The 24,550-nt window shown below is 37.1% G+C and overlaps 1 protein-coding gene across 5 annotated transcripts in view; it reads right to left on the bottom strand.

The window, feature by feature from the left end:
• EML5 (EMAP like 5) overlaps positions 1-24,550 on the bottom strand; it is a 102,359-nt gene that overhangs the window by 5,035 nt on the left and 72,774 nt on the right. Inside the window, exons 28-38 of one of the 5 annotated variants that reach the window (XM_062638736.1) lie at positions 15,337-15,415; positions 14,112-14,241; positions 13,689-13,787; positions 10,519-10,539; positions 7,505-7,678; positions 5,989-6,197; positions 4,922-5,079; positions 2,636-2,750; positions 1,964-2,152; positions 1,608-1,777; positions 280-442 (exon numbers count right to left, since the gene is read on the bottom strand). In XM_062638736.1, the coding sequence (XP_062494720.1) occupies positions 280-442; positions 1,608-1,777; positions 1,964-2,152; positions 2,636-2,750; positions 4,922-5,079; positions 5,989-6,197; positions 7,505-7,678; positions 10,519-10,539; positions 13,689-13,787; positions 14,112-14,241; positions 15,337-15,415 (1,507 nt within the window). Of the gene's footprint in view, positions 1-279; positions 443-1,607; positions 1,781-1,963; positions 2,153-2,635; positions 2,751-4,921; positions 5,080-5,988; positions 6,198-7,504; positions 7,679-10,518; positions 10,540-13,688; positions 13,788-14,111; positions 14,242-15,336; positions 15,429-24,550 lie in introns of those variants that run through there. The other 4 variants (XM_062638726.1, XM_062638744.1, XM_062638750.1 and 1 more) reach the window with 4 other exon arrangements.

The raw sequence follows: 24,550 nt of genomic DNA, 5'->3' as shown, positions 1-24,550 counted from the left end.
CAGACTACTAATTTGTTTAAGACAGCCCATCAGCATCACAGAGGTAAAAGGGCTGGGAGACACGGATTTTGAAATCCGTTTCTCATTTCTGTGCTTATTCTTTGTATTTTATATCTAGGATAACTACTTTTATCACCCATTTATCACAAACAGCCCAGGGACAGTAACCTACTGAACATTTTATTACAAAATCTAGCAGTTGTCAAAGGAGAATACTTGAAGAATCTCCCTCATGAGTATGTTTTACATTCAGTAATTTGAAAAATTAATGACTGATACCTGGAGATAGGAGCTATCTGCAGAGAAGTCCATCTGGATCACAAAACTTGGGATATCTTTGCAATAGCTGACTCGATTCAGTGTGGGACCCAAAGTCAGATCATAAAAATCCACTGCGTTCTCACTGGAACCAACTGCCAAGTAACGAGAATCTGGGCTAAACCTGAAGACACAAAAGAGTCTGCTAAGCAAAACAGTTTCTGAAATAATTTTTTTTCAGTGAACATACATGCAACAGAATGTGGCAATAACTTTGGTACAGTTGTCACATATAAGGGAAATGGGAACACTTCTGAATAACTGTGTTCATTATCTGATCTCATTACCATTTCCATGGTCTAACTTAGTGACATGCCTTGACACCTGATTCTCTAATGCCATACTTATAAGGCTAAAAACCAGAAAAAACAGAAAAATTAATTGCTGTAAATGAAGAAAAGCCAGACCTTCTAGATGAAACATACTGAACAAAAATGTATGAAATCAAACCTTTCATCTGCCCAATGTATTTCTGCACAGTGGTTTCCTCCTTCCAGTTTTTCTTTCTAGTCTTGAAACTCAGCAGCTTCCTGAACTGAAAAAATTCCTCACAGCCCCTTTTGTGTTACTAAGGAAATACCTTTATTATCATTATCTCTGAGATATACACTGGGACAGGTTTCTGATTCCAGCAATCCCCTAACTGCTAACAGGGCTCTCCTGCCTCCTTGCAGCAAGGTCCTTGTTTGCTCATATTTCTCCCACAAATCCCTCTTTACCCTCCAGAATCTCTCAGCTTATCACAACCAATTTATCTCACAGAAGGAATCGTCTTGTTCTCCTCTCAGGAAATGGAAGCAAAATTTTACTTCTAACTCCTTTCTAACAAAACACAACAAAGAGCAAACTGACATACAGGCATTTCCAGTGTCTCTCACAATCCAGTCTGAATCTGTAAACTTCTGATCTGATTTTACACATCATCTCAACCTGCTCCTTTTCACACCTTCTCATATGCCCCTTGATTAGGACAGTCTCTTCCTATTGTCCATTTACTTTCTCATTCACTCTTCATTTTAACTAATTCTTGACAATATCATCTGAACCCCCTATGGTATGGCCCAGGTTTTGAGTGATTGTATTCTCATGTCTTCATGTACCTCCTCCTTCCTTTTTATTCTTGCTATCAGAGCAATCACACAAACTCCACAATTCACTTATTGATTCCATGACTCTGAAATATCATTGCAATGCTTCCCAGAACACAAACTTGTATTTTAAAAAATCAAAACATTACAGATTTCTAGAATACTACAATAGAAAAAAAAAAAAGCATTATATTTTCTGACCTTATATCTTGAATTGCTGATCTTCTGTCCCTTTTCTTCCCCCAGATTTTTAGAGAGGTTACAAGCAAGATAATAAATTCTCCATTTTTCATGCCAATAGCTACCATATCACCTTCTGGGCTGTAACAAACAGTACGAGCTGCATGTCCTAAGCTGACTTTGTTCAGCATCTTCTGTGAAGAAATAAAAAAACAGAAGAGTAAATATTTTTATTTGTTCATACTTCAAAAGAACCTTATGCTAACAGATTGGCATTATCAGATGGATTATTCTCAAAACACATTAACACCACCAAAAGTCTAGAATTTTTTTTCTTATAATTTTTTTCCTAAAAACAACTGTGCTCCAACACCTACCTTTTCTCCAATATCCCAGAGTCTTACTGTGCCATCTTCTGCAGCAGAAAGGAAAAAATCTCTGGAAGGATGTGCTGCTAGGCCCCAGATCGGTCCATCCATATGACCATTAATTAGAATGTTACATGCAGCATTTTTCTCTCCAACTTCGATTATTTCGGCATTTCTTGTCCCAACAAGAATTTTCCCCTTCAACAACAGTGAAAGAATGATCTCTGATGTAACACATTAACTACTCCTGATAAACAGTAATAAAGATATAATCCAAAGCTATAGTTCTGACAAGAAGGCTTGCTGAGATCCAATGATTATTTAATCAAAGATAATTTATTTCTTAAACTCATCTATGACTTATTCAAGTACAAAGCTGTACACAATCATAATGCCAGTTGAGCTACTGCTTGTACATCAGATATTTGAAGTGTGAAAACAGAAAAGAAATACTTAGTCTTTAATAAAAACATATAGAGAATATTACCCTAAGTAAGACTAGGACCTCCTGAAATACTTCTTTTTTTCTGCTGTAAAATCAGTTGCAGAAACCTTCTATCTCAAACTTTAATTTCAAATACTAATTATAGGAAAAAGAGGAAGCAAATTACCATATATTCAATGCTATAGATCAATCCACAAATTCTAAGCGTCCTTTTAAAGTCATGAGGCTTTTTTTACCTTGCCTCTGCAAACAGAGCGAACACAGTCCGTCATTTGTCCTGTCTCTAGTCTGAAGGCACGGCATCGTTTCAGCTCTTGATCCCATAGCTTAACTGCTCCTCCTTCCTTTGAACTATGAAGAAATCAGGAACAACCATGAGTGTAATGGCTGGTACAAAAAAAAAAAAAGATGATTAACGTTTGAAAGAACTGTATTACTTAACATAAAGTATTATAAATGAGGCATTTCAGTATGTTTTAAATCATTAAAGGCTCCATTTGTTTTTACTGAACATGTGATGTTAATATGCTGAGCCTCCTAGCCAAAGAAATTCTGATACAAAGTCCCCATTGTACTTCTTTACAGAGCAATTTGAAAGACGGTTGCTGCCAAGCTTGGTCTGAATTAGTATCTCTTAGGCAATTTGCCTAGTCAAAGGAACAGTAAGGTGAACAAACTGCCATATTATTAAGACAGGCAGAAATTATCAAAAATATAGTTGGGGAAACAGGAAAGATACAAGATCCATATTGTACTACTGTGAAATAAACAACAACAAAAAAAATCACTTTTGTGAAAATTTCACTGGTTTCATTGATGTGAAATAAATGACAAAGATATTGTAGAAAAAACACTCAATATTCATTGCACAAGATACCCAACTAATCAGTACTAATCATGAAAGCTCTCAGTATTTCCCACCCACTTTCAAGAGAACTCATATTTTGGTAAAGAACACATTAAAAGAAGTTTCTAAAAAGGAGATAATGTTTAATGAAACTGTTATAAATATGGCATTTCCAGTTGAGCAGGGACATGTTTTATCTGTCTTCAAAAATAATCTCCCCCAACAGGAAATACAATGTTCCATGACATTGAGCTGCCATTGTTACAACTTTGATTACTGATTGAACCCTGACAAAGAACTCCAGAAAGTTTAATCACAATTACTGCTTTTGTACTGTTATTACTAAAAGAACTGTAATGTATTATAAATTGTTAGTTCTTGCAGTGCAATATTCTTTGCTTCCCAACAGCAGTGCTTTCACATACTCAGCAAAAAAGATTTTATCAAAAGATGCTGGAGAACTGCAGTCAAGAATGCCAAGGCAGAAGCAAACATACAATTTTCCTAATTGTAGCTTTTGTTTTGCATATTTTCAATACTCCATTTTCTTACAGGGGATGGATTATTGTTTCTTACTGTTATTCATTACCCTTTCTTTCAGGTCAAATACTAACAATTTAAAGGCTCTGACAGTAAAATCATGGTGGCATTTCCTAAATACTAGAAGAAAATATTTCAAGCGAGAAATAAATTTTCAGCTGGGCTTGAGGATGTTTAAGGACTGTTTAAGGAAAAGGTAATAAGTGGCCAGACTCCTGCAAAATGTGGCATTATCATGCCATCAGGTGGACTGTATTGCAGCTTAATGAGGAAGAACTGTAATACAGTCCACCTGAAAGAAAAAATAGCTTTTTTTTTCCCCTTTTATCATCAGCAAGGCACTAAGAAAAAATTAAAATGCTTGAAGAGGTATTTTGCTTACAACCCCAGAAACAAAGGATGTTGCTGTACCTTAGATTTGAGAGAAGAGAGTTTGCCTCTGCCATCATAACTAAACAGATTTTTCCTTTAAAAGAAGTTGCGCATTACGATGTTATAATATTTATCATTCATTTATTTAACCACAATTGTGCAAATTACTTAACAACCCCAGCTCAACTTCAGAAAAAGAAGTAACCACCAAGGACTAGGTGACTTTTTAATGCTTAGAACTATATTTTAAACTAAATGTTTTTGCCTTCTCTTTCAAAAGTAATACTGTTGTGATAAATACCACTGAATCATTTAGTAGCATAATAACATGATCTCAAGGCTATTTTTTATTATGATAGTTCAGCCATTTTCAGCTCATTGATAACTGTGACTGAAGAAGCTTGTACACATGCTTTAGAAACATGACTGTTACCTAGAATTTAAAATTATGAAGAAGTACTTGTACAGCACTTAGATTCTGATTCATCCCCCTTGACTTTAGGTACTTAGGGTACCCACGTCACGATTGTAGTGACTTTAGGCTCTCTTAATCAATGGAAAAAAATAAGTAACCGAAGTTCATATGGACTTACCTTCTCTTTGGAGGTGGTGGCTACTTTTTTCCTACCTAATCAGGAATCACAAAATTACTACTCTTCTAACTTTGATATCTCAACTGCCTAGTGTTAGATGGGATGAGTCCAAACAATTTTTAAAGAATACATGTACATGCAGAAAAAAAACGGAACAAAAGATGACTCACGGCCTTTCTTTGCCTCCTGTAACGATCAAACCATCTCTTAACGTAGTATACATTGTGAAAACTGGTCCATTGTGAGCTTTGGCCACAATTCGTATCAATACATGATCTTTCCAAACACAAACATCTCCACTGATAGTACCTGTAAATGTCAAGTTATTCTGAAAAGGGGAAAAACATATTCATCATCTGATTCTGAGTAAGACAGGAAGAAAACCATTCAGATATAAAGATCATCACCATTTGCATTTAGGTTAGATTACTTTTATTTGCTGCTGTAGAGGAGCGAAGTGTAGAAGGGGTAATAACAACCTGTAGGGAAAAAACAACGAGCTACTATATTCTTTCTTGAAGTCCGAAACATGCTTTCCTGTAGTTAATAGGCTCTGCAATACAGGAAGAAAGGCAGCCACAGGGCTGTCTGTGTTTTCAGCCTACAAAGTGCACAAACTCTTGTGAAAAAGTACAAAAGCAAGAGCTTTGGCCCAGGTGAACAGAATGAGTGCTGCTCATACAGAGCACTTCCTGAAATGGCAAAGACATGGAATTTAGCAAAGAGGCCTGTATCTGTCAAAAAAAAACCAAAGCAAAACAAAACAAAACAAAATCCCACCGCGGTTATCTAACAGTCACAGACTTAACAAATGCCCCACGACAATGCTGTTCTTAGGTCACCCATGAGTAGTAAATGCATACAGATTATAATACAATCACACCCAGGCGGGCATAAAATTAGCCTCATTTCTACTCTTTGATTCCTGCAGTACAGCGTTGGCCTTGTTTTACCTGGGTTAAATACCAAGCAGTATATTATCTGTACAAAGCATGCACTTTTGTTTCTCTTGAAAAAAACACAAATCCACAGTCTTTTTCTTTTCTGCTCTAAAGAAAGCTGGTATTCATTCTAACTAGCAGGCAAGTATTAGAAACACTAAACTGAGTTTAATAAAACAAGCAACATATTCGTTGAAAAACCTCATTAAACTCATTGAATAAAAGCAGAAATGAAAAAAAAAAAAGAATAAAATATTATTTGCATGCATTCAAAAATCAGTTCTTAACATACATACCGCTCCAAAGGCCACAGAGAGCATCGTTTGCATTCGGGCATCTTCTATGGAGCTCAACAGCCCTTTTTTACTGAGAAGAGCTCGTCCAGCCAGTGTCCAGAACCTCACGTGTTTTACTCCCACAGAAACAAACTGGGTATCTGAATCTGGTCTGAATTCTGCTACAAATATACGCTGGTTGTGACCAGCTCGGCTGGCAATTTTGGCACCTGGCAGAAAGAAAATGGACATTCCGAATTCACTGATGAAAAATACACATTTATAGTTAAAAAATCCCTAGTTATGGGAAGAGTCACCCAAGACCATACAGGTCAGGAAGAAAAGCACAAACTGCTCCTAGTGAAAACTAAATCAAGATGCAGATAAAAAAACCAAACCAACAACCACCATATTAAATCAGTCCCTCTAGCAAGCATAGCACCTAATGAGTTAAGATCTCAGATCCAAGTTCCCATCTCCTCTTACACTCCTGTGACTCCTCTGAAAACCCCAAACTCTGGACAAATTATAGAGACTAATGAATTACTTCTCTTTAAATTTCGCCAAGGTTAGAAAACTTCCCACTTTCTGCAGGAAATTACTTGGTTACATATGGTCTTAGATTCAAAGCTAATGCTTTTCCAGTCTCTCCAAACACGTTAAAATCAGGCCTTTTGACCCATACGAAGATTCCTCAGTCTAATTCCTTAGCTGCCACATTGAATCTGTATAAACTCTTAAGGAGACTTCTGACTGACAGCAGTGAATTGCTGCATGACCTTTTACCACACATCCTCCATGCTACGTAAGATTGTATAATACACATTTGACATTGCATCCAGCTCAACAGGATCTAGCAGACAAGCTGTAAAGGATCACTTTTTCTTAACTTGGGAGCTGATCTTTAAACTTCTGAGAGATACTAGCTGATCAGTGGATATAGCCAAAGAGAGAGGAAATAAACCCCTAAGATTAGAAAATCAGTTTCATGGTCTGGGCACGGTTTTGCCAGACAGAAAGGAGATGAGGAAAGGAGCTGATCAAATTGCTTTAGCCTAAATCCTGAACTCCAATCAAAGCACATCTGAAAACATGCAGTGTTAAGACACCAACTATATAGCTGCATAAAGGAGCTATACGAGCATCACATTTCTGCAACTTGCAATTTTGCAGGGATAATTTTAGGAGCATAACAAACTAGTCAGCAACCAGACTTTAAAGAAGAAAAAGAATGGAGAAGAATTTCATAAGCAAAACAGATTTTATAAAGAGTTTTTACCAAGCAGCAAAGAAATGCCTGAAATTTAAAAAAAAAAAAAAAAAAAAAAAAGAAGAGTACAATTTTCTTTAATTATTCTACTAACTGGAAACCTTGGTCTTTACACAACAGTTCCAAAGGATATTTACTTAGCAGTTAGTAGAATGGGCAACTGCATTTATATTACCTCTCCTATATTTATGTTACAACTGCTCTTGTCTCAAGCTAACATTCCTCTAACAGTACAAACATATTCTACAGAAACAATTGCTTTCTTACCTTCCTGCCACTTCCAAATGGTAATGGTGTGTTCGGGATCCAGCCCTACTGAGAGCAGCAGTTTGCCAGTGGCACTGAAACTGACTGAGCACACGCCCTTTGAATGGTAGCACCGAAGCACGGACAGAGTCTGTTTGTTCATTGCATCCCACACATGAATAGAAGGAGCTGTAGCTACACAGATATAAAAACATGTAAGTGGCATGTGCTTTGAAAATGTCTAATAAAGTCTTACTGAAGAATTCTTATTGAAGCAGGTAACATTTTTTAATCAGACAAACAGAACTGTTCTGGGCAGAGAAAAAAAAAAGGAAACAAAAAAAAGGAGATTTTGGCCTTCCTTTGGCAATCAATTTAAGGCAAACAGGATCATTAAATAGGACTAAGAAGTTGGCTTTTGGCCTCCTTACACTACTGGAGATGAAAACTTTGCTTACCCTGTTACTGGACTTCTAGGCACAGCACACATAGAGGCTCTGAAAGCAAGCTGTCTTCTTGTTTTCTCCTAAGTAAAACTTAGTTCCACATGCTAACTCAAAAACCTTCATAACTATTGAACAGGTTATCAAGAATGTAACTTCTACATCAGGCTTTTGACAACTGGTAGCAACAGAGAAATTAGTTTACACTGCAAGGCCAGAATCTCCTTTTCTACAAAATGGCCATCTGTCTGAACTGCATGCTCTTAGAAGAGCGTCAGCTGAATAATCAGCTTGCTTACTGATGCAGAACTAGAGTATTTATTTTAGCTTGCGCTGTTTAGACTGCAAGCTCTTTGCAGTAAGAACCATTTTTCCATGCTATTAATATATGTGATTATATCTATTATGATGACAGCTAGGGTTTTTTTCCAAATGCAATTCCCTCTCCAACAGCCTTGCAATTCATGTATAGTTTGCAATCCCTAAATAGCATTTGGGGCATTTCCAGGACAGTACGATTCTCTCTCAAACTTCCTTACTTCTGATCTCTAATAAATGTGACTGCAGAGTCTGGACATCACTGATTATTGTTGTAGACCCAGATTCATTTAAACTAAATTCTATTTCAGCTCCATATTTTGTGTTTCTGATCAGCTAAACCTAGTCCCTCAAAGGCAGACATGTTATGGAAAACAGTAGGTGCTGGGGCCTACGTGAATTTTATCAGCATGAAGCTAAGCACAGTTCCACAGCTGTTCCAAAACAGTCTCTAGATAAATCTTCTCATTCCTATTGGAATTTCTTCTCATGATACCAACATACTGTTATTATCACCTTTCAAGAGGCACCATAGCACTGTACAGACATGCCATTAAAACAGAAAGGGCAGGGGTTGGGGATAACTGGCCTATGTCAAAATTGTTGTCTCCAAACTCCTTGCTGTCCTTATGGAAAGCTGAGGCAAGAAAGAGCTTTCTTACAGCTTTGAACTGTTTTTTCATCTTCAGCACTCCCCTGGGTAAAACTCTGCATTGCCCTTTACCTGTGCACCTCCCACATAACCTTGGTGAAAATTTATCTTTTGGGTGGCAAACAGAAATTTTCACATAGGTTTTATGAATAAGAACCAGCAAAATCTTTCAGAACAAGATTTGCAGGACAGCAAACATGGACTCTGTCCTGACACTGTGTCCTGCTTATGGAGTACTCCAGCTGCTCAACATCTGCTCTCACAAGAGAGATTTTCATCTCCTTCTGGATAAGTCAGCTACCACGGGCTGGCAGGACAAAAAAATACCTCCACTAAGATGAAGGAAATCTATACCAAGTCATTATGAAACTTAATTTGCCATTCCAGCCTATTGCAAGCATTACTGCTTCAAGAACCCCTGCATCACTGTAGGCAACATAAAATTGGAACAGGGAAAGTAAAAGCTGCTGGTGACCAAGGTGCCAAATAGCTATCAATAAATTTTAAGTGAAACTATGCAACTTTCTAATGAAGGCAGGCAGCAGCTTGGATTCCAGACTAGTGGTTCCATAAAGAATAAAGCAAGAGTGCCGGTTTTCAGGCAGTGACAAAAGAATTTAGTAACACATACAAGGTCAAACTAAACCTTCAGTAGGAAGAGGGCAGGCGAGAGAGGGAAAGTCTCTAGGCATTATATGCAGGACTAGAGATTTTCTTTCACATAAACAACCATATCACCACTTCTTCTTTTATACAGTTTAAAAGTGTGGGAAAAGGTACCTATATGCTTCCTACCATCCTTAAAGCAGGCACAATATGACATATTTAAAAGAAGTCAACACACATTAAAAATGCCATTGTACATTTGTTCTTCACAGAAAAAGCTTTAGATCCACATGAAGATTATTATACTTTCTAGGTATACATGAACACACATTTATGCATCTCTGGAAGATGTGTCACAAAACAATTATGGCTGTTTAACAATGAACTCACTCACACATGATGGTGATGAATTTTTTAAGATTGCAGTTCAGAAAACAGCATAGTAATAAAAAACGGCTCAGTCAAGACTGTCAAGCTGTCAAAGACCCAAAATGATAAAGAAAAAATTAAACTGACATCATAACCAGCATTTTGGATCAGTGGTAATAACTGCATGACAATCATACATAAATGTGAAAGGTGATTGTTTTTTTTTTCACTCAGTCACCTCGGCCTCCTCAATGGAATTTACTGTAGAAATGCATATTTAAAATTATACTCAATTGAGTGTCTTAAAAGAATGTTAGTTGTCAGCCCCAACATGTCTATAAAATCTGCAGGTGTATGTAGGAATGCTACAGCAGGAGTATATATTAGAACTCACTGATCACTGGGCAGCGAGAAGGGAATACGTTACAACAAAAGTAGTTTTTGAGTGTGTTCTAACATTTTAATTGGTTCTATACTTACAATCTGCTGAGCTGTTGTGGTTTATATTCAGTGCTGACAGTAATATGACTGATATAGGTTTTAATAAACCAAAAATGAACTCATGTCACTTATTGCTCTACAAAGCTGTTGATAGCTACTAGATAGGCTAACTATACCTGAAGATGTTAAAATTTTATTGCCCTTACCTGACATATCTGCTGAGTCTCCTGTAATGGAAAAGCAGCAGAAAAATAATTAGACCAGAAATAAGATTAGTTCTAAAGAAAATATATGGCACATTTAGTCTAATTTCTTAACACACACCTTGATGTCATCTCTTTGCATCACAGCAGCACCAGTACTGCTTTTAGTGTTGAAGATGAACAACTACTGATAAAAGGAGGTCACATCAGAAATAAAAATCCATAAAATATATTTTTATTTCCATTTTGACTTACAACATAAAAATCTAGTTTTGATGTATGTTAGGTGTCTTTCTGCCAAGCTAAATAAAAACATATTTAACATGTTACTGATATTTTAATAAATTAGGTGGAACACCCGCCCAGAAAACGCTGACAGCTACTTCTGCTAAGTATCACAGTATCACAGTATGCTAGAGATTGGAAGGGACCTCAGAAGATCATCTAGTCCAATCCCCCTGTCGGAGCAGGAACACCTAGATAATGTTACACAGGAATGTGTCCAGGCGGGTTTTGAATGTCCCCAGGGAAGGAGACTCCACAACCTCCCTGGGCAGCCTGTTCCAGTGTTCTGTCACCCTCACTGAGAAGAAGTTTCTTCTCAAGTTTAAGTGGAACCTCTTGTGTTCCAGTTTGTACCCATTACCCCTTGTCCTATCATTGTTTGCCACTGAGTAGAGCCTGGCTCCATACTCGTGACACTCCCCCTTTATATATTTATATACACTAATAAGGTCACCCCTCAGTCTCCTCTTCTCCAAACTATAGAGACCCAGCTCCCTCAGTCTTTCCTCATAAGGGAGATGCTCCACTCCCTTAATCATCTTGGTTGCCCTGCGCTGGACTCTCTCCAGCAGGTCCCTGTCCTTCTTGAACTGAGGGGCACAGAACTGGACACAATATTCCAGATGCGGTCTCACCAGGGCAGAGTAGAGGGGAAGGAGAACCTCTCTTGACCTACTAACCACCCCCCTTCTAATACACCCCAGGATGCCATTGGCCTTCTTGGCCACAAGGGCACAGTGTTGGCTCATGGTCATCCTGTCGTCCACTAGGACCCCCAGGTCCCTCTCCCCTACACTGCTCTCTAACAGGTCGTTCCCCAACCTATACTGGAACCTGGGGTTGTTCCTGCCCAGATGCAGGACTCTACACTTTCCCTTGTTATATTTCATCAAGTTATTCCCTGCCCAACTCTCCAGCCTGTCCAGGTCTCGCTGGATGGCAGCACAGCCTTCTGGCGTGTCAGCCACTCCTCCCAGCTTAGTGTCATCAGCAAACTTGCTGATAGTACACTCGATTCCCTCATCTAAATCATGGATGAATATATTAAATAATACCGGTCCCAGTACTGACCCTTGAGGCACTCCACTAGTTACAGGCCTCCAACTAGACTCCGCCCCATAGACTACAACTCTCTGGCTTCTCTCCTTCAGCCAGTTCACAGTCCACCTCACTACCTGATCATCCAGATCACACTTCCTCAATACTTCCTCAAAGTAGTAATGTCTAATCTTGTCAAGTGGCAAATACACCCAATGTTCTTCTGTAGGAGCATTAAGAAAGAAGGAATATAAAGGTTCAGGTACTGGGAAGTATTATCAAGACTCTGCATAGCAGCATTACAGTTTAAAAATGCTTGAAGTAATGTTTCTGTAAGTATTTTGAAGAGTCAAATCATGATGGTGAAGCTATGTTTGTGCCAGTCACATGAGTAGGAAAAGTAGCAGCAGTTAAGTATGTTCTTTATGGCATATTTACTCCTTAACATCTGTTCAGATTCTAAAAATAAGTGTTGTTTGAAGATATTTTGCTTCCAGCTCATTTTTCAGATTTAATTCTCTCCTTAAAAATGTTTTGCAGTCTACTTTTTACGTTTCATCTGCTCCTGATTTGTATGCCTTAATCCACATCACAAAGCAGTTAAAATTGTTCTAGTGCTATAGATGTAGAAATTATTATGAAATAAAAAAGCATTAAGGGTCCTGTGTTTCTTCTTGAGTAAGATGAACATAGAAGAAAATTCACAAAAACCCCACATTTTCACATTATGCCTACATTCTTCCCATATATTCTGTCATAGGAAAAGGCAAACAGGGCCAGATTAAGAAATAGGCTGAAAAAGCAAATTACTGAAGACAATAAAAGGTCTGTAATTCCTGCAAATGTTCTTTTCAACCAAAGCATAGGCAAAATCTGCTGATAGTTTTTTTCCATTTAAATAATTTCCATTAATGATTTATTTAAATTGATGTGAGGTAAGAAACTCACCAAGAAATGAAGCTATTTTAGCTAAGCAGTTACCACTATCAATGAGTTAATTTTAATGAGACATGCACCTAAAAATCCAAAACACAGAGGGAAGCAGGTAATAAACAAACTGACCATATTTAGATGAAACATCTAAAACAAACCTACAGGGAAAAAAACATATTCTGGCTAAAATGAACCAAGGGGTTTTGTATTCTATGCACTAAGGAAAACCATGTGGTTTTGAATCTGCTGAGAATCAAACAAAGATAAGAAAACTGCAGTTGAGTTGTAGGACTATAAAAACACACTGTTCTGCAAAATTTAGAATCAGCAGTATTAGTTCAGCTGTGGAGATGCACAGTGGGGATCTTTTTATCTTTTTTTCCTGGTTAGTCTGTAGATCAATTTTAATATTATTATGAAACATACATTTTTTTTGCCCCTAAAACTAAATTTTCTGTAGGGAAACAGCATTAGGGATTTAATTCAGGTTAGAATATTACAACTATGTATTATCAAAACACCAAGTGGGTATTATAAATCTGCCTGATGAGACAGAACCTACATAAAGTGGCATTTATTTTGGTCCATATAAAAATGAAGGATAGCTCAATTAAGCTTCAGCCTACTCAAGCTGATAGTTAAATAAAACCAAACTAATTTCATGGGGCTTAAGACTTGTATAAAAATATTTTTGATAACACTCCAAAGAAAAGATAAGCTTAATCTTCTTTCATGCCTTAATGTTTTTTGTTCAGCTTTATTAAATTACATTCAAATATATAAAGAGGACAGGTAACTGAGTAACACTCATACAAACGAGATAGCATAATCAAATATTTTTGTGATTTATCATGAACTCACACGGCCCTAATTGCATGCTCTTATGTTAATTTTTTTTTACAAATATTCAAACATACCTACTTGGCCAGTTGCCACTATGTTGGTAAACTTAGGGTGCTGATTTACAGTGAGGCACAAAATATCATCGTTGTGTTCCTGGTAAAAAGACTGAGAGCCTAAAAATAAAAAAAAAAGTCCAACCTTAGTTATAACACTTACATACACATAGACACGGTTAATGTTTGAAAAAGTTATCCAAGAGGAATTTTGGAAAGCTAACAACAAAATAATCAAATCTTTACTTCCCTCAAAATTCAGTCACTGGAAACATTTCAATATATTTAGTTTGCTTATGCAGCTATTACGAATCATCCCCACAGGATAAATTTTCAGCAACAAATACTAGTTTTCCCACATACTTTCATAAGACCTAAGGCATACCAGTTCTGTAATTCAAAGTGTATGAGGAAATACTTTTCCTCAAGTGCGTTTTCTCCTACCTGTTGCCACATTATACAAGATCCCAATGGACGCAGTATGGTATATTACATCAGCACCATCATTCAAGTAGTGCACATTGTTTCTGCAGTCCTTGCCTCGGTACCCAAATACCAGCTCCAAAATTAGGTCCTAAAAAAATATATTTACATCCATTAGACAGTCAAAACCTTAAAGCAATTATTAACTTTAATGTCTTTTCCAGGGTTTTATTTTCCAAATACATCTTTATGCAGTAAAAGAAAATATGTTTAATGATGTCTCAAACCAACAGAAACTGAGACTGTGCCTTCCCTATCAGCTTACATTGCTGCTTATTCTTATCAGACCCAGTCATGTCATCCTGTCATCTCTGTTTAGTGGATGCTGTAGAATACTTGTATACAAACATATATATACATACAGACAGATATTCAAAGACATGCATGTAAATAAATTACAGTGAGCAAAGAACACAGCTTTTTTGATGCAAAAGGTACCAAGAAACAAAGAATGATAAACACTGGTCCACAATTTAATTCCAGCTGGCCATTAAAAAAGCTCAATTGCAGCCTAAAACTTCTAGAACATTAATGATAAAAGGCCGTTTATTAACAAACAGCTACCATAGAACTATCATAGAAAATAAACATAATAACCATAGAGAATAAACATAATAAACAGCATTTTTCAAGGTTAGATGAAATTTCCACTTCAGATTAATCAAAACAAAGTATATTTATTTGAATAAGCCACATAATGAAAAAACACCAAATGCCCGAGCTAAGGACATCATTAATAGACTTTTAAAAAATATTTTATTTTTAAAGCTAGTAACAATGATAAACTTCAGATTAAGTTTTAAAGTCAATTTTTTAAAAACTGCTGTAAGAGATGCTTAGTTTATTAACGATAATACACCCATTAACAATTCAGTTATCTAACCAGCACATAATTGCTTTCTACACACTGTATTTAAAAGGTTTTATTGTTACTAAAAATTGAGTTGTGCTCCATTTCATTTGCAAGAAAAAGTAGTATCAGGCTTTTGAGATGAAAAAAAAAAAACAAAAACCCTCTGCCACTTTTTGGGCTATTTTCTCACTATTCAGTGTTTCCATCATTGATTACATGTAAAATGGATCAATCATTTAGTGTGCCCACAAGTGTGTCAATTTTTGGGGGGATAAGGGGAAGGGAAATAATAATCATAGAAGGAAAGGAAGAGGAGATCAATGTTTTTCTTACCTCTATAGGTCTCTTTTTTTTCCCAACATTATTTGTCTGAAGTTTCTCCGGCTGTGGCAATGCCCTACTAACTGGTGGTCTGAAATAAAGAACTGCGAATAAGAGAACGCTGTCCGTCACCCATTCCATACTAACACAGTACCTTCCAACGTGCTAATGCATATGGAAAACTTCTAGCCCTATCCTGCTTAACTGATATTTTCATTTATTTTTAAAAGAAACACCTCTGTCAAAGCAAAAAATAAAAATCAAAGAAAAAAAATCTTTGTTTAACATGCTAGGTTGTTTTTTTTTGTCAATTCTTCAACAACCCATGAGGTTAATACAAAAGCTTGTTTTACAATGAATGACCACTGATAAAATATTCTTCACTTATTCATGCTATGTTCTTCAGGTATTTCCATCTTTGTAGCAATTCTTATTGGATAAATTTTAAAGGCTTATCTGATTAATCTACATACTTGAGATAATCATTTTTGTTGCCACATGCCCTCAGAAGGCCCTAACTTTCCTATTTTTGTAATAGTTTGTAAAGGACTCAAGGGACACCTGCCCATTCACTTTTACATCAATAGAAACAAGTTACTGATCAACGCTTAGAAGTAAATTATTACCATGCAAATGCATGAATATCAGCCATAACTTCTGTTCCACTGTTCTGAATAACCCAGACTGAAGAAATATCAAAGAGATGTTTGATAAAGATCTGTAACATATCTTTCAGATTATGTTCAATGGGTCATATACAGAGAAATACACAAATAAGTTTTCTTTATCTAAGCCGGGCAATTATTTCAAGTGATTTGCAGAAGCATTAGTTATTGATTCTATAAATACAGCGTATGTGGCTATGAAAAGAAAACTCTAAGTTTGACCCATAAGAGAAAATTAATTTAAAAATAAATTCTATGTATATATTTAATGAAATACAGATGATTTAATCCAATAGGCAGCATGAGAAACTAGTATCACACTAGTGATACAGGTCAGCTCTCTTTCATATTCCCTTTTTAGTATGAAGTACTTTTAATTCTACCTCTGCTCTTGAACGATGGCTTTGACACAAAATAATCACCATGTCCTTTCTAAGAAGAAATAAGAATCATCCTATGATTCTAAGAATATACTGTGATTTGTTTGTACATTGTATATTTTGAATTACATCTGAAAAGTATGTAGCTCAAATACATACATATATTTGAATAATATTAAATTCTTCAAATAAAATACCATTTTCTGAGCTTTATTAATCCATTCTCCCTGACTAATTTTAGTACTATTTATAGATTTATGTCATATCCCCAATTAAAAGATTTGTACATATTATAACACAATTTTTTTCAGCAACTAACTATAGACTGTGTTCTGAGATACTTCAGTACTTCCTCTATGCTTAGATGCCTGTCAGGTACCTATGGACAAAAAAAATACAAAAAAATCCACACAGCTGAAAAATTTCTGTCTGGTAAAGCAGCCTGGCAGATGCCTGGATCATGCAAACATGATTAAGTTTATTAAAACTTAATATGGGCATTAAGCAAATTCTTATCAAAGCAAAGTATAAAATAATAATGTAAAGTTAAAAAGAAAACTAAAGGCATGAAGGACAATAATTAAGGGTCATATTTCATATTCATTCATAAATAAGTGCAAATTAAAACAGCGGACACTAACTGAAGTATGGAGAATGACTTTTATAACTTCACAAAGAATGGTAGTCTAACACTTGGTTTTTGCTACTCCAAAATTCTTACTCTTGGAAATAAGACTTCTAACAAACTGGCAGTAAAGGCAAAAATCTGGGGACACCAACCATATAGAGCAATGCAGGTGGGGATGTGCACTGAAGGTCTCCTTGCTCAGAAACAAATATTAAAAGATAGCAACTCTTAAATACACTGTCAGTCCTGCTTGAAATACGTCTGGTGGGAATGCAACCCCAGACTTCATTCTCAAAGGTCCTCAAGTTACAGATCTTTTTTTCCTCTATGAGGTCTCCAGTTACAAGGAATCCACACATCTCAAGACAGAAAAACAAGGCATTTGAATTTGTTTCTCAGTTATAACATGGACCAAGATCACAGTCATAGCATCCTGCCCCTTAGTTTGTGGAGATAAAAAAGTATTCTCCTAAATTTTGCAAAAAAAGGTGGAAAAGCACACCAAGCACGGTCTGGGCTGCCCTCCTCATTACCCATACAAGCATCTTGGCCAGTACAGGAATCAAGGAACACATCTGATTTCTGCCAGCAAACCTAACATCTGATTTTATGACCACTCTTTCAACCAGCTCTTTCCAGGTTTTATAGCTGATGGAAAAGTCCTCACCTCCCCAGCTATTTTTGAGGTCCTTTCTTCTCTTCAGTCTTATCAACTCCTAGCATCCTCTCATCTAGCCTGTCACATTACTAAAATAGTATCTCTAAGTATAATTAAAGATCTCACTTTTTCATTTTTAAAAATAAAGAAATCACAGTTTTACTCAGAAATTTCTAAATCATCAACAGAAAACACTCCTAACAGGTCACAATGTTTATCATATTAAATACATATGGAGAGAGGGTATCTAAAGTTTTGCAGAGGAAAAAGAAAATTACCATATTTGTTCCCCGCCTTCACAGTAGATGAGCAATTTCAGTTACAAATACGCTGATCAAGAGGTTAACAGGTATCTCCCAGTGCCACAGAAGCCTTCTTAACACTGTGTGCTACTCAAACTGAATCAACTCCAATCAAGTAAAACTACTGAAATTCATGAAAAAAACTGAAAGGTACAGATTCTCTATGGGGAATGGGCTATTTTAAGAAATAAAGCTTTGTTTGAGGTTTGGAGTGGTTTGTTTGGTTGTTGGGGTTTTTTGCATATGAATGTAAGTACTGCTTAAAACTGAACAAATTCTAGTGCTTATAGTGTCTGAAGTTAAATGGCAAAATAATAACCAGTTCCCTCCCTGCGCAATCAAAAGTCTTTGAAGAATAAATAGGGCTAACAAGTGAATTGAATATGCACGTACATACCCCATTATTTTATGGATAAGAATTATAGTTATTGAAATACATATAATAGCTGGTTTGTGTAATAGATTAATGATATTAAGAGTTACTAATGAATATTTTTCCTATTGACAGTTTATTGCTTTGAATTGTAATTAAAATTCTTTAATTCCTTTGATACGTCCATAAATAATTGCTACTCATTTATTAAATAACTAGGAGCACATTTACAAACAAAAGAAGTTCCTTAAAAAACACTTATTCTAAAGTGGTTCCTTAAAAAACCCTTACATAACACTGATTTTAAATCCTTTCTTAAACTAAGGAAACACAACGCGCACCTTTCTCTTTTTAAACATGGAAATCAGAAACAATGCTGATGTGCTGAAAATTGGAAGACTGTGTATCAGTGATTCTGTTAGCTTTCCTAATAATGGGGGGGGGAAGGGAAGGGAAGGGAAGGGAAGGGAAGGGAAGGGAAGGCAAGGGAAGGGAAGGGAAGGGAAGGGAAGGGAAGGGAAGGGAAGGGAAGGGAAGGGAAGGGAAGGGAAGGGAAGGGAAGGGAAGAAGGGAAGGGAAGGGAAGGGAAGGGAAGGGAAGGGAAGGGAAGGGAAGGGAAGGGAAGGGAAGGGAAGGGAAGGGAAGGGAAGGGAAGGGAAGGGAAGGGAAGGGAAGGGAAGGGAAGGGAAGGGAAGGGAAGGGAAGGGAAGGGAAGGGAAGGGAAGGGAGGAGGGAAGAGAAGGGAGGAGGGAAGAGAAATCTATAACTAGTTTTCCACTGTCATATTACTTCTTCCCTCATCTCATGCAGCAGCTATATTGCAGAAATGTGGGACTGGCATGCTGGTTATTGTGCATGCTGCTTCTACTGGCATGTTGTACAACTCTAAAAGAAATCCAGCTGTCAAAGATATGCTAAGGACTAAAAAGAAAATCAAAATGTGACTACTCAGCTGTGACGCCTCAACAGCCAAGATGCGATTGCCAGCCTACACAAAAAACAGCATAAAAATATCCAAATCTTCTTAAGGAAAGTAGAAAAAGACACACTCTTACAGTTCCAGAGAGCCTTCCTAGATAAGAGAGTAGCATAATTTCTAATGCTTTTCAGACAGCAAGGAAATCTTTCAATGTAACTTCCTCTAAATTGCAGTCAGCACATGGAACAAGAATGTCAATTTCTAGATTCAGTATTCATGCATAAATTTCTCTATCATTTTGAACAGCAGACTAAGAAGTGTATCAGTAACTAATGCTACTCAAAAAAACCCAAACAACTAGAACCAAAAAACACTGCAAAAAGTAGCTCAAGAGCAAATGAAGATTTCAGATCAAAGAGAGGAGACTACTACATTTCCATCAAGAAAATCCACCTGATTTGAAGCAAGCAGTAGAAACTGTAGGGAACTGAGTCCAGTTCTCTTGGGACAACTCCTAACAATCTATCCATAAAAATATTTTATGCCTATCTCAATTTAGAGATTCCAAGAAAAAGCAGGCATTCCCAAAAACATTACTGTTTAAGAGGAACAATGTGTGTTTAATTGGTTGTCAGAGGCTACTACTGTTTGACTACTGTTGCAAAGATACATAAAAATCAGAGACTGCATTGGTCAGGGGAGATTTAAGGAAATAAAAAGGATAAATCTAAACCAGCAGAGGAAATAAGTACCCCGAATAATTACACATTTGAGGTAAAGAAAATGAAAAGTAGATTCAACAACCTTTTCCCTAGGGAAAGAAAAGCAACCAACCATACAAATCCATACCACTAAAGCCAAGCTTAACAGAAGTAGGAAGTTCGATGACTATAGTTACTTAAACAGATCTACTGGCATAGAATTGAGAGACAATTCCAGTGGTGTAAAAGGGCTGTAGGCTCTATCACTGGAGATCAGTCCTGCTTCATGGATAGGCACAGGGAGAAGATTGAGCAAAACTGCACAATCCACCTTCTGATCACTCCAGAATGCTCCAAATATTTTATATTTTTAATTTCTAATTTGTCACAGTCAATCCTGGAAGTCTTATTACTGTTGTTCTAGAAATTGTTAAAACACAGCATAAAGAGCCCTTCTTCCACTTGTCACCCTCGCATTTGACACAGACTACACAAGCCTCATTTCTTCCTCCCTTTCTCCCCCCCATTTCATTTACGGAAAAGAAGGCAGAAGAAACAAACAGACCAGGAGCGCATATCTGATGTTTCATGAAAGCAGCAAAAACTGAAAGGACATGCTTCCGGCACAGGTTTATGTTATGGGAACTGAGCTGACTGAAAGTGAAGATTCCTCTGCTGCTTGGATGTAGAATGAGGCATTTTTATAATATGTCTGCTAATCCCTTGTGATCGAATGGCAGAAGAGGTAAAACTATCCCACATTATACCACCACCTGAATAGACCACCTATACTTAAAAAGACTATACAGATAAACAGATACAAATCTAGGTTGATATTCATCCTTAGCCAATCATTAGAGTATATTTATATCTGTACATTACCATACAAAAGAATCAAGTCAATGTACAATGGTCAGTAAAACCTGACTTGACAATTCACACTCTGCCATATTATCTCACAGGTCACCTATACAATTTATGCAAGTACTCACCTAAGAAAGGCTAAGTCTATACTAATTCAGAGCAGTGGAACTAGAATGCAAATTACAAGGTTTTTTTTAAAGGTGTGAAAGCTAAAGGTATTTTTCATTTACTATTTAATGTTCAGGCAAGTGAATAATGGCAAACACAACATGGTCATGTGCCTGCATGTATAACTGGTTGCATGCTCAAAAACTGCATGCAAAAAGATGGGAAGGAGAGCATGAATAACATTTTGGGATGAATGCACATATGGATGGGGTCAGTTTGCACAGGCACAAGGACAGTTCCAGCCATCTATCATACAGAAAATAAATACCTCAATATCAGCATTTCACTTTCAACATGAAAATAGACTTAGTGTGTATATATATTAATATATATATTAATAGACTTAGTGTGTATATATATTAATTTCTTGTTATAAGACTGTAAAAAAGGAATACAAGCACTTTGAAGTAGTTCGCGAAACAAAGAAAGCCTCATTTCATGGTTTGAGGCATTATTTCAGTATTTTTGACACTGCTACCCATATTGTCTCACATGCTGTTGTACTTCACTCCCTATTTTTAGTATTGATACTGAGTTTCTACAGTTATTAACAGAAAAAGGGATGGTCTTTTGTGGTTAATAGAAACTGACATCAATTCTTCAAGTTCCATGGTAACTTATGACAGTGTCAATCAACATTTAATTCTCTTTTAATAATCCAAGTGTTCTTTTGGATATGATTTTGCAGCTGTTTAGTACAAAAAAAGTCCCTTCCTGTGAGAGTCATTATAACTACACCTCATACTTTGGGGCAGTGGGAATTGATTTTGCACTAGCCTTCAGCATAAAGTGACTTTCAAGTCAAGTGTGGGCAAGCATGAACTGATTTTAAAAGGAAAAGGTCTTTCCATTTACTCTTGGCAAGATTTTCAGAGTTACTTGTTTAACTTCTTATGTCTGATTTCCATTAGAAGATAATGAAACCTGCTACTTTTTAAACACTGCTTCTTGACAGTGACTATTCATAATTATTTTCATATATCCTATGAATAGAGTGAAAGGTGCACAGTATAGCACCCAACATGACAGATGGCTTTTTAAGGAAAATGAGAGATGAGAGTAAAATACAGACTAGATAGCAAAATAAAAGCATTACCTGGAACCTCTTTTCAGCAGCAGGTGGGAAAGAGAAAAGGATTATTTATACAAATTTGGCTGAAAGCTAGGTGTCTGTGAATTATTAATAGAAATAATTATATTTGCTTTCTAGTTTTTTTACTTCTTTTTACAAGGGGATTATTCACAACTTCAGAGGTTATATAAATCTAGTATTCCTAGAGATTTAGGTTAGATATAAGGAAGAAACTCTTTACTGTTAAGATGGTGAGAAACTGGAACAGGTTAACTTCAGTGCTAGCCACAAAAATGACTGATACACAAATGTCCACTGCTCCTAGGGAAACTGCTGTTGTGAAGGGGAAAACAGTTGTTTTTATTTTTTTTTTAACTTCTGTTATTGCAAGGAAATAGAAAGTAATTTTATGAGCCAAACCAGGAAACCAAGAACAGGACCATACCTCCACTGGAGAGGTAGTATGCACATTCTAGAAACTGCGCTTACATTTTGAATTAAAGAAACACTGGCAGAAAATTATTATGCTACACTGAATGTAGAATCCCATGTTCCATACCTCACAGAGAAACTACTTGCTCACCAGACTACAGTGTTTTGCAGCCTTTTTTGCTTATTTTCTCTTTCTGACCCTAGGGATTCTTCCATTCCTTTCTGTAGAGCTTTAGCAAAAAGGAGTGACACTGTTTTGACCCAACTGGTGATGTGAAGTTTTGATGGACAAACCTAAGCCTCTGATTTCCTATGTCACCCTACCACTTACAAGGTAAAAGGCGAGATCAACTTAAGCTAATAACATTAGAATCAAAATAATCTTAGTGCATCAATTTTTGATACCCAGTTGAGTAATTTCTGACTCTCAATCCAGGCCATACTGTTGGACTACTCCTGGCCTCACAGATGTGCTTTTATGAGACAGAACTAAGAAAGAGACACGATTTCAGGTATGCTCTCATCTAATAATCTGGATACTAAAAATCATATTCCCTCTATACAGAGGGCACATCACTAATCAGTCTTAAGTAGTAACTACATTTTTGGTATTGTCTTTATTTCCATCTTCTCCCATAGAGAATGCACTCAGTAAGAAAAGAGATTCAGGTAACTTTCTGATAAGGAATCTTCTTTATACACAAACTCAAAATTACTTGAAAAACATTCTCAGAAGCACATTCTACACTAGCATGTACTTCTACACTAGCATGTAGCATGTGATCCTGAGAATACAAGGATTTTAATGAAGTGTTACTACATGAAACATATCTCTTCTAACGTCTGGCAGTGGTGGCCAGAGAGAAAATTGAGAATATGTGAGAGAAACAGCTTTGCAGACACCAAGGTCAGTGAAGAAGGAAGGGAGGAGGTGCTCCAGGCACTGGAGCAGTGATTCCCTGGCAGCCTGTGGTGCAGACCATGGTGAGGCAGGCTGTGCCCTTGCAGCCCATGGAGGCCCATGAAGGAGCAGATATCCACCTGCAGCCTGGGGAGGACCTCACATGGGAGCAGCTGGATGCACCCACAGGAGGTTGTGTGACCCTATGGGAAGTCCACGCTGGAGCAGGCTTCTGGCAGGATGTGTGGCCCCATGGAAGGGATCCATGCTGGAGCAGTACATGAAGAACTGCAGCCCATGGAAAGGACCCAAGTAAAAATTTGTGAAGAACTGTCTCTCATGGGAGGGCTCCTAAGCTGGAGCAGGGGAAGAGTGTGAGGAGTCTTCCCCTTTAGTAGGAAGGAGTGAGGGAAGCAAAGAAGCCTCACTCCCCATCCTCCTGTGCCACTGGGTGGGGAGCAGGCTGAGAAATTGGGAGTAAAGTTAAGCCCAGGAAGAAGGGAGGGGTGGGGGGAAGGTGTTTGAAAATTTAGTTTTTATTTCTTATTATCCTACATGGATTTTATTGGCAATTAAATAATTTTTTTTTTCCCAAGTTAAGCCTCTTTTGCCTGTGACTGAGTGATCTCCCTGTCCTAATCTTGACCTACAAGCCGTTTGTTAACATTTTCTTTCCCATGTTGGGCTGACGAGGAGAGTGACAGATTGGCTTTAGTGGGCAGTTGGTGTCCAGCTAGGGTCAACTCATCACAGCAGTATACCCAAAGAACCCTGTGAATGAACCAATGCAGAAGGAAAGTCTGTGTGAGTTATACACGTTCTGTATAACTTGCAAAGAAACTGACTTTACAGATACACATTTTTTAAAAAGCCCAAAACCAGAATTAATTTGAGATGGTGGTGTGAATGCTCCATCCCTGGCGGTGTTTAAGGCCACGCTGGACAGAGCCTTGGGTGGCATGGTTTAGCACAAGGTGTCCCTGCCCATGGCAGGGGGGTTGGAACTGGATGATCTTAAGGTCCTTTCCAACCCTAACTATTCTATGATTCTATGACTTAAAATTTAGATCAAGACTGTGGCTTTCTTCATTATGTCAAGTTGTCTGCAGAAGGATACACAGAGAATAACACAATTCTATCATCTATCACCATAGGGATGTGAT

The sequence above is a fragment of the Pezoporus occidentalis genome, unplaced genomic scaffold (genome assembly GCF_034315485.1).
Source record: "Pezoporus occidentalis ecotype Australia unplaced genomic scaffold, CSIRO_AGI_Poc_V1 ctg115, whole genome shotgun sequence".
Classification (NCBI taxonomy): domain Eukaryota; kingdom Metazoa; phylum Chordata; class Aves; order Psittaciformes; family Psittacidae; genus Pezoporus; species Pezoporus occidentalis.
Note: the sequence above shows the minus strand (reverse complement) of the source record. Positions and strands in the feature narration are given on the sequence as shown.